The sequence below is a fragment of the Eurypyga helias genome, unplaced genomic scaffold (assembly GCF_000690775.1).
Source record: "Eurypyga helias isolate BGI_N326 unplaced genomic scaffold, ASM69077v1 scaffold23051, whole genome shotgun sequence".
Classification (NCBI taxonomy): domain Eukaryota; kingdom Metazoa; phylum Chordata; class Aves; order Eurypygiformes; family Eurypygidae; genus Eurypyga; species Eurypyga helias.
In genome coordinates this window covers 1-10,736 of record NW_010233084.1, presented here as the reverse complement: position 1 = coordinate 10,736, position 10,736 = coordinate 1, and the positions used below count along the sequence as shown (strand labels likewise).

The window sequence follows — 10,736 nt, the reverse complement described above, 5'->3', positions numbered from 1 at the left end:
AGGAATGAGTTTTCTGCTGGAATTGGGCACAGTTTGTTTTTTGAGAGCTCGGAGCAAAGCCATCCAGTCATTGAGAGATGCCTGGGTGACTCTTGCGCTTCCCACTTGAGCAGCAGGACTCGCTTCTTCCCACGGAGCTGAGGAAAGGAGAAGAAAGCTGAGCCTCTGTTCTGCACTTCCTCAGCAGCTCTGTGGGTTTCCCATTTCCCTTTGAAAAACTGGAGCTGGAAGTATCATGTCAAGGAGATTTAAATTCGGAAAGATGTGACCTGCCTGGCTTCCAAGACGGCATCAAGGACTCGGTCATTTCACCATGTGCACTGGGGGAAGAATGAAGGTGCAGCGCCTGGGGCTGCGAGGTGGGGAGGGAGCAAAGCCCTTGGCTTGGCCGCAGAGCTGAGCCGGGGCAAGAGGCTATCTGCAAAAGCCTGCTCTGCCCTGGACGGAGAGGGAGCTCTGCCCGAGTCACCTTCACAGCAGCTTTGTGCCATTCTTCCCACAGGGATTAGAGGAAATGGTCCGAACCGTGGTGATCGCAGTGGTTGACAACCTTTGCGCTTACGGTGTGCGCTGGAAACAGTATTTGGTGCTGCCCCCAGCAATGTTCTGGGTGAAGGCAGCGCTGGGTGTGTAGTTTTCTGAGCGCTGAGGGCTGCGCAGAGAACCATGAGAAGCCTCGGTGTCTGCTTCCTCCCTGTTCGCTGTGCGTGGCCACTGAGAAACGCTGAAACGCTGCGCGTCTCACCCCCATGGCCACGTCCGCTGCTGAATCGCTCGGTTCCTGCGAGCACGTGGGTGTGCTCCTGCAGTCCTCGTCCTGTGCGTCCCTCTTCACCTCTGTTGCCCGTGAAGAGAGTCCCTGCCAACCTGCCTTCCCCCTCTCTCAGCTCTTCCCTCTCCCGTCTCCGTCGAGTCCCTCCCTAACTCCTGCGGGGTTTGACGGTGGCCTTCACGGCTGGCCCTTTGGATTCCGAACCCTGGGCAGGGCTGGAGCAGGAGGGGTTTTCACAACAGGCGTAGTGTTGTCTTCAGCCGTTTTCTGGGACACGGTCTGCGTTTGGTTGGGTTGAGTTGTTTGCCGCACTGACCTGCCCGGTGTGCCTGTCCGAGGGGCTGCAAGCCCGGCAGGGACTGCGTATCCGTGCGCGCGCGTACGTTCCCGCGAGTGCTGCCCAAATAACCTCGTGTCACGGCTTGTAACCCCGTGGCAGGCGAACTGCTTTAGGGATGCTGGGATGTGCAAGGTATGGCACATGACTCCAAAGGTGGGACGCGGGAAGGCCGTGCGTGCAGAGCGCTTCAGGTGCTAGTAAGTAACGCGCAGTTCTCCGTGTTGTCGTGGCACGGATGCGTTTCCTCGCAGCAGGAGGTCGCGTGTCCGTGATGACTGCCGTGCCAGTAAAGCATGTTTCTCTGTCAAGCGGGAAGGAGGGAGGAAGACGCCTTTCCCCCTCCCCGAGAGATGTGCCGGACGCTGCGTGCGCTTCCCCACCCGCGCAGAGCTGTAGCGTGCTGGCAGGGGGCCTTGAGAAGAGACGTTGGACTGGCGCTTGCATACTGTCCGTCCCCGCTGCATGCTTGAATGCCACGCGTGAAGCGGGTGCCGTGCCCGGCGCAGAAGCAAGCCGTTAACAGCTCTTTTCTCTTTGCCTTTAGCCCTGATGAAGAATCTTCGCAGAAGTTCATTCCCTTTGTCGGGGTGAGTGTTGCCCGAGTTAACGCTGTTTCGCGCCCGCAAGCATCGGCCCGAGCGTCCCAAAGACCCCTCAGCAAACTGCCGGGTGTATTTTGCTTTCCCAGCAGCTCTGTGCTGCGCCTGCCAGCCCCAAAGCAGGCGCCGTAGCTCTGCCCTGTTCGTTCAGTTCCTCACAGAGAGGACAGCGTGCCGCTGGGATGCTCTCATCCACAGCCCGTCTTTGTCCCAGACCAAAGCACCTCCTTGCTGGAGAATTCCTGCTAGGCCACGTGCAGAGGAAGGTGGTGTGTTCCTGCAAACCTGACCCCAGGGTTGCTGTGCCCAGCGTTGCCCTGGGTGACTGATTTGGCCAAATTTGCTGTTCCAGTGTGCCAGTCCTCTGTCTGTCTGTCACAAACCGCCTCCAGTCCGTTTAATTCTCCGTCCACGCTAGGGAAGTGGAGAGCACACCCCACCAGGGAGGTCATGTGTACCGCTGTTAGGTTCCAGCCTGAGGCAGTAGCTGTTTAATACATTCTATTCTGTGAATATGGATTTTGGGATAGGAGTTCCTGGCTTTTCCTCCTGTCCACATCTTTAAACGCTCCCCACCCAGGCGGCCAAGTGCAGGGTATCTAGGCAGGGGAGTGTTTGTGCTTCTGTCAGTGTACTTTCTGCACGTTGTACTTTGCCTTTTCCAGCTTCCCTTCCCTCATTTGATCATGCTCTCTGATTCCTTATTTTGGATGTAAAGTTATTCAGCTCCTGGATGTCCTCTTCACAGCTTCCGCTCTCTTGTCGCTTCTCTTTCGTGCTGGCTGTCTTGTTCTGCCTTCTCTGTGCTAAGCTGACTTGTGTGCCTTCCCCTTCCTATCCCTGTCAGTTCATCAGGGCTAATCCAGAATCCCAAGGCGTTTAAAGAGCTTAGGCTCTCTTGCCGTCGGGCTGACCCTGCTTTCAACTCTTGTCTCGTCAGTGAGAGTCTCTCCGCAGTGCTCCTGTGACCACGAGCCGCTCGTGTTTGCAGAAGATGTCTTGCCAAGGTGGAGAGACACATCTTCCCAATTTGTTCCCTGCTGCTGAGCTTTGCTGTGATCTTGTCCCTCTCACACTCCGCAGTTGCCGGTGAAGGACTTGTTAGGAAGCAACCGTTTCGCCTTTCCTGGTCACAGGAAAAGCCCGGAAGGGTCTGGAAACACCTGGACTCGCCTCACTGTAGCTGCTCGGCTCTGCAAAGCCTTTCTTTGGGGCTGATTTAGTTCAGTGCTATCTGCAAGCAAATAGGGCTCGGAGGGTTTGTGCAGTTGCTTTAACATGATTGATGTCCTGATATTAGCAATGCTTTTCCTGTCGGGATTTGATTGTCTGAAAGTGGGAAGAGCGAAGAGGTCTGTTGTGTGCATTGCACAGCCGACCCCCAGAACACTTGCCTTGGAAGCACAGACCGATGTCGGCTGGTGGTGAGGGTTGAATCAACACTGCTTGTTCTTCTGAACTCTTCCTGACACAGTAATTCCCCGCGAGACAGGTCTGAGGAGACTCCCAAAGGCCAGTTGCAGGTGTCTCACAAAGTCTGAGGCTGAATGTGAACTCCAAAGCTCCTTCCCTCAGCTGCAGCCTGCTTGGAGCTGTTGGCCAAGGAAGAGAGGGAGCCAGTGATGTTTGGGTTTGCAAATCCTGGTGTTCTGGAGGCTGACTTGTAGGGTGCAAAGCCTGATGTCCTGCACTGGGTTGTGCACAGTCTTTGGCCCAGAAGCCAGCAGGGCAGCGCTGGGCTCTGAATTGACGGGAGCAGAGCCTCACGAGGGGCCAGTCGGATGCGAAAGCCGGGCTGCGCGGTCCTGTGCCTGCATTTTGCCCACAGCCGGTTGCCAGGAGAGTTCATGGGATGAACATTCCTGAAGGGAAAGGAGGCTGGCTGCTGCAGCGTTCGGGGTGAAGGTGTGGTTGGACTGCAGCAGTCTCAAGTGCCTCTGGGAGAAGAGGGAAGGGAAAGTGTTTAGCCTTGTCTTCCTCCCGTGTGTGAACTCGAGGATCACCACTCACCCAGCAAAGGGATGAAGGCCATCTCCTGTCTGCCTCACAGGCCAAGCTGGCTGTAGGCAGTTTTCTCTCGCTTGTTCTTCCCCCAACTTCTGCCTCGCTGCCCTTACAGCTAGTCAGTCTGTGACACATCCTCTTGGTGTTCAGCGCCTACAGCACGAATGACTGTGGGACTCAGAGCCTGGCGTGTCACCTTTTGGGTGGAGACTGACCAAACCGAGCTGCAGCCTCCTCTTCCCCAGCCTGTCCCCGCTCAGGGACCCTCTGCACAGGTCCTGATGGCTTCTCCAAGACTGGGGCTAACACAGGATCCACCAGAAAGCCTGACAGCTGTCTGAGGGGTAGTGTTCAGCGTTCACCCCTCCACCCCAAGCTGTGCAGAGCTTTTTGCTCCTAACAGGTCCTTTTTCTTGATCCCGTAGCACAGAAGCATGCTCCCTAGAGATCTGGTCTAGCCACGGTCATGTCTGAACTTAACCATCTGCTGTTCTCAAACTAAATAGACTCTGTAACACCATTTCTCAGTCCAAAGTGGGTTGTATTGACTTGAGATCCCTTTGCAGCTCCTTCCCATTTGTCAGCCTTTATTCAGGGTAGACATTAGCCCTGGGTACAAGTTTAAGGATGTTAAGACGGGTCTCTCCCCTGCAGTGTTGAGAGTAATGATCCCTGTGCATCCCATAGATTATTGCTACGGAAGGTCCCAGCTTTTATATCACCGAGGGTCACTTTATCTTTCTAGGCATTGTGTTCCTGGGAGCTTGTTTGCTCTGCTCTGTAAATTATTGCCAGTGGCATTTCACATGAACCTAAATGTACTAGCTGATGGTTGGCCCTATCAGAACACATTTGTATTCCTGTTACAGTCTGATTGGGATCGTTCTCAACCATCCACGTGATGGTTTATCCAGGGCTGTGCCCACAAGCTTTGACAGGAGCTTTATGTTCTCTGCTGGGAATCTCTCTTGTTTGGAGCCTAGAAAACTCTGATCAGAAACTGAACTTCATTGCTTTTCTGCTTTCCTAACAGACCCCAGCTGTGCTGTGCACGGGAAGCATGTGCATTGTGTGGTGGAAGCAGTATGTCTGTAACCAGCAGGTCCTTCGGAGCGATGCTGAGGGATATATATGTTCCTTTCTCCTCCTGCTCCCACAGGTGCCACAGGCACTGTCGTTGGCACAGCCTGGGGCTGGCGGTGGGCGTTTCAGAGCTGCGCAGGGCTGTAACAGCTCCGCGGGGTCTGCACTGTCTTGTGTGCGGGTCAGGAGAGGGCCGTGCCCTGGTCTGGTTGGCTGCTGGGACCTGCCCAGCTCTTCGGCAATTCCACTTAACGTGCTTTCACGCTACCCAGCAGAGACAGTGCCGGGGGGGCTGCAGGGATGACCTTCGTCTGGGTTTGGGGATTCCCGAAGTTCAGGGAACTCCTGTTTCACAGAGCTCTTCTCTTTCATCCCCTCTAGGTGGTGAAGGTTGGAATCGTGGAACAATCTTCTGCAACGTCAGGTAACAACACCCTGCGTGTGCTTTGTGTCGTACAGGTGGTGGGAGCCTGACTTCACGGGCTGAGCAAACCTGGTGGAATTGGATTTTATTAACCCCCAGTTCCGACTCCCAGCAGCTGTCCTTGGAAAGAGAGGCCTCTGTCTTTCAAGAGGCCCTTTTTCTCGTTCCTTTACAAGGAGCTTCAGGCCAGCTGAAATTCCCACACCCTCATCCAGGGAAACTCCACTCGTGCAAATGCCCGTCTTTACCTGTGTTCTCCGTGGGGTGGATTCACCACTGTGGTTTTTTGAGGTTCCTGCTCCGCACTGGGGAGGCAGATCGTTGGGGGTCTCCCTACACTGGGCTTGATTGCCTGCTAAAATCACTCCAACGTGTGCCTGACACTGGGAACTCTGGGATAGGCAACCGGTTTCCCAGTCTGACAATGAACGTAGACGCAGTTTAAATGGGAGAGCGTGGGGCTGATTTGCACGACACCGCCTGATTCCACACGTGGACGTGGGGTAGTGCCATTTTATCCATGTGAACTTGTTTTTTCCTCCTTCACAGGCATTACAAGGCAGGAATATTTTTTTTTTTTTCACCTCATCTGTTGGGATTGTTTCTTTTGTTGCTTCACTCTTAAACCCAGACTGCTGTGGCCTGGGTTACACATGGGGGTGTGTGGAGGCAGCCCTCTGGTGGGTCACTCCTGGCTCCCACACTGCTCCCACTTTTCCCAGGAGGATTAAGGGAATGATGCTTTGGTTGTGGAGGGTGGAAGCAGGGGGAATGGGGAGATCCCTGTCATCAGCCCAGAGATACAGGGTTCTCCAAGGGTCCCTGCAGTGGTTGTGGGGGGAGATTCCCCAGGAGGGATCAATGTGCTGGGCTGGGCTCTGACTCTGCAGGAGACTCGGAATCAGCTGGGAGCAAACCCGAGGAGAGCAGATGCCAGGTGGGGAGCCCGGAGGAGTGTGAATGTTCGTGCTTGCCTCCCACCCAAAGTCCCGAAGCTGATGGGCTTTGATCCCTGGATCGAGTCCGAACAGCCCGCCTGCAGCAGGAGCGCGGGCAGGGCAGCTGAGCGCTCCCAGCGTGCACGTGCTGCGCTGCCAGACGAGCCCAGGCAAACAGTTTGGCTTCTTTCCTGCAAGGTGACTCTGATGACGCAGCTCCCTCAAGCTCCAGTGTCCTTTCTTCTACCCCACCTTCTGTGTCTCCTGCTGTGAAAGAAGCCTCCCCCACACCACCGTCCTCACCGTCTGTTACAGGCAGCTTCTCCTCCTCCAGGTAAAGCATGTTTTGTCCCCTTGGCTGTCTCACTGACACGTACACGAGAGAGGAAATCTCCTCTGAAGGAGAACCGGTAGCTCTGCTCTCCTCCTCCTAGCAAACACTTGAAGTCGTCCCCTTCCCCCTTCTCCGCTTGCCTCTGGAGTGACGGTGTCCTGGCTGGCTGACGTGGAGCCGGGGAGGGCAGAGGGGATCTTGCAGCCCACGGGAAGGCTGCGCTTCTCAAGGGCAGGCACATCTGAACCAGAAGGTGCAGCCTTGTTTCCGTGGCCTGGCGGGAAAATATATTGTGATGAGCCAGCCTGGCAGCCTGGTTGGGAAGGTTTGTGCTCTCCATCCGCTGGGGTTTTCCCTTTGGGACTGGATTCTCTTGGGGAGATAGGTAGCCAAAGAAAATGCTGACCCTCATGCACACGGGTGACAGCCTAATCCTCATGATGGTTACGTGTTTTTAAGGACCATGTAAAGTCAGGGTGACTCTGTAGGAGGGGCAGGCTTTGTCTGCGTGAGGGGAGAGCTGACAGGTTGTAAGGAATTGCAGTTCCCATTCGTGTGTGTGCCTGAAAGCATCTCAGAACAGCAAGGGGACAGCACCTGTAACACGTGAAGCTCTGGCTTAGCTGAAATTTTTAGGGGTGAAGGGAGAAAACCACTAGAAAACTGCCAGGAAAAAATTGCCCGGGCCAGGGCTCTCATTTTGTTGCTGCATAAAGCGTTGGTGTAGCTGGTCAGCGCTGGTTAAACGTTCTGGGACCCAATTGAGGGCTCAGGGCAGCACAGGCAGCATGATCAAGGGGGCAGGGCAGCGGCCGTGCGAGGGGAGACCAGGAGCGCTTGGATTCTGTGGTTTGGGGGAAAAGGGGGCGGAGGGAAGCCACTCGAGTTGTGCAAAATTGCGGCGGCGGCAGGTTTGACTATTGAACCATTGTTCGCCGAACCCGTGGTATGAGACCTGGGGACAGGCAGTGACACCGCGAGAGGTCAGCGAAAAGGGAGGACCCAAGGGATGGCCACGTGCAGCAGGAAGGGCGTATTGGGAGCGTGGCTGCAGCAGCAGGATCAGCGGATCGAAGAGGATTTAGACAGATTCACGGACAGCAGATCCGTTAATAGATACTGAAGGACGAGTCAGGGATGCCCCCTCTAACGTTCCTAATCCTGTGGTTGTCAGGCTGGGGAGGTCCAAGGAGATGCTCTGCAATTAGAGACTGGGCTCTTGTGCTCTTCCTAAGCAGCATCTCCCACCATCCCTGCTGGAGACAGAATGGGTACCTTCTCTGTCCCTGTCGGAGACAGAACGGGGACCTTTCCTGCCACCCCAGAGAGCCCTGGGGGACCTTTTGCCTCTGACCTGAGCTGGCTTCAGGGTTCCCTTTTTTACCAAGAGGAAGTGGAAATGAGCAAGTCCCAGTTTAGCGGATGCCCAGCGACTGGAAGGTGTTTGTGGTCTGTGCCAGGAGGTCCCGTTCCCCAAGTCCCTCCTGCTGGCCCCTGCGGTCTGGCAGCAGCTGACAGGCAGTGCAACGAGCCGGAGGCTGCGCAGGCTCTGGAGAGCAGAGCTCTCGTGTGTTGGCTCTGCATGGGCTTTCCAAAGGTGGAAGTGGTTTGGGAATCCACACCCACAAGAACGTAGGGGATTGAAGTTGTGAGCCACGGAGGTGGTACGTCTGGGTGGACACTCCAGCTCTAGGAATCCCGTACTTCTTGGTTTCATGCTGTGTGCTGAAATCATCAAGACATTAGGAAGTTTTTTTACAAGAGCCGGTGGTGATAGGACAAGGGGTAATGGGTATAAATTGAAATCAAGGAGGTTTAGATTAGATGTCAGGAAGAAATTCTTCACAGAGAGGGTGGGGAGGCACTGGGACAGGTTGCCCAGAGAAGCTGTGGATGCCCCATCCCTGGATGTCTTCAAGGCCAGGCTGGATGTGGCTCTGAGCAACCTGGTCTAGTGGAAGGTGTCCCTGCCCATGGCAGGGGGGTTGGAACTAGATGATCTTTAAGGTCCCTGCCAACCCAAACCATTCTGTGATTCTATGATTCTAAGTTTAGGTTCAACCTTGTTCCATCTCCACTCTTCTGTATGTGGCAACGCAGGCAGGGGATGGAGGGTGACCCTGACCTAAAAACCACATGTTTAACTGAGGATGGAACAGAAAATTCTGCCTGGGCATAGCAAACATTAAGATGCTTTGGCTTCACAACTGAGATGAGAAATGTGATGCAAAGGAGCCTTAAAAGCCAAAGCTGCACCTCCAGAACATCATCTTTGAAGAATCTCACTTCTGACATTACCATGAGAAACCAAAACCTGTTTTTTGGTGATCCAAGATGAAGCCAGACTGTAAAGCAGAGTTTAACCAAATAAATGGCACAGAAGAGGAAATGCCTTGCTGAGAGGACCTTAACGATGGGCACGATGTGTTACCATGCAGACTCTTATTACACAGGCAGTGTAGAGGGATGCATAGCATCACAGACTGGTTTGGGTTGGAACGGACCTTAAAGACCATCCAGTCCCACCCCCTGCCATGGGCCGGGACACCTTCCACTAGACCAGGTTGCTCCAAGCCTCATCCAGCCTGGCCTTGGACACTTCCAGGGATGGGGCATCCACAGCTTCTCTGGGCAACCTGTCCCAGTGCCTCACCACCCTCTGCAGAAAGAATTTCGACACCCTGTCCTTGTGTAGGAAGAAGCGTAAGTCATCACCCAGAGGTCGGCTGAGCGATAAACCCCTGCTCCGTGCAGGGTAGCTAGTGAGAGGCAGGAGCAGGCAAGGGGTGGAATTTCCCAGGCTGCTCATCTTCCCTTTTCTGGCTCAGGAAGGCTGGCAGTGTGTTTTGGTGACATGTCTGTTACCACGCGATGCATGGGAGTTTTCAACAGCAGATCATGTCCTGAAATCTGCCGTTGTTTAGCAAACATCACAGGACTGGCGGAGCGTTTTCCCAGCACTGGGATTCCCCACCCCGCAGCAGGCATACAGGGCAGGTTGCCCTGTGCCAGCTCCACTAAGGAGCCTGAAGAGAGCAGGGATCCTGTGTGACCTGGTGGGGCAGCTGGTGACAGGAAGAGCTCATGAACGTGGGAGATGGAAGCAAGCCTAGGGGGCTGGGAACATTCCCTAACGTTCAGGAAACCACCAGCTCTTTGTTTGCCCCAGTTCAGGGATGATTTTGTCAGTGCTGCCTGGCCAGTCGCTCACTCCGTGCTCAGGAGGCAGCAGCAAGGTGCTTACAGCCTCTCTTCCCCACTCAACAACCGGAAGGGATCTGGGCCACCTCCTGGGTTGCCTTGGTTGGCCGGGTCACTGAACTCGGCATCGCGCTAGGAAACTGCTTGTCTGCTCCCCTTCCCGCCCGCAGCAGGTCGGCTTGTCTGGGCTCACTGCGGTTGTGTGATGCCAAGCCGATGCCACCGTGTAACGTGACCCGGCTGCGTCGCTGAGGGATGACTTCCTGTGCTTGGGTGATTCACGTGTGCTGCAAAACGTTGCTGCCTCATTCCTGAAGAGCCAGGTGCTTGTGCCCTGACGGTCTGGTTGGGACTGGCAGCCACTGTGAGAAAACACAGATGGGGAGAACTGAGCGCTGAGCAGAAAGTACCACCTTCTCTTGTTTTCCAGCCAGAGCCTCGGTGCCGAGTTGATGGGCCTGCAGGTGGATTACTGGATCGCAGCTCCACTCATGGACAGGAAGAGAGACCCAGAGAAGAAGGACCCCTCCACTACCAAAAACACACTGAAATGCACTTTCCGGTCCCTCCAGGTCAGCAGGTTACCTGCCAGCGGCGAGATTGCCACCGCTCCGACGATGTCCATGACCGTCGTGACAAAAGAGAAGAACAAGAAAGGTGAGGTGGGCGCGTGCTCTTGCTGAAGGCCACGAATGTAATGCTGCTCTCCCTGTCCTGCTGCTCCAGGGCTGCGTGACTCATCAGTCCTGCCCCACAGCACCTTAGTCATGTTTTTATGCCCAAAACCCTGGTCTGTCTGTAGGTGAGAAGTGACAGCATGAGGTGACAGAGCAGTACCCCTTTGTGCTGGGAACAGGGGATGTGTTCGTCCTTAGAGCTGAACAGCTGTGGTGGTGTAGCCCAAAAGAACAAAGGTGGGGACATGACAGGGACATCTGTGGTGTCCTGCAGGTGCTGTTTGGGCTGTTGCATTAGGGGAGAGGTAGCTTGTGCCATGACCACTGGAGCAGGGACAGTCTGCGGCCTGTACAGAATCACAGC

The 10,736-nt window shown here is 55.0% G+C and overlaps 1 protein-coding gene across 1 annotated transcript in view; it reads left to right on the top strand.

The window, feature by feature from the left end:
* PACS2 (phosphofurin acidic cluster sorting protein 2) overlaps positions 1–10,497 on the top strand; it is a gene marked incomplete at both ends in the record, with an annotated part of 26,460 nt that extends 15,963 nt beyond the window's left edge. The window contains 5 exons of the mRNA XM_010161633.1: positions 1,657–1,699; positions 5,180–5,222; positions 6,359–6,494; positions 10,126–10,352; positions 10,461–10,497. Coding sequence (XP_010159935.1) covers positions 1,657–1,699; positions 5,180–5,222; positions 6,359–6,494; positions 10,126–10,352; positions 10,461–10,497 — 486 coding nt within the window. The remainder of the gene's footprint in view (positions 1–1,656; positions 1,700–5,179; positions 5,223–6,358; positions 6,495–10,125; positions 10,353–10,460) is intronic.
* Positions 10,498–10,736: the final 239 nt, after the last annotated feature.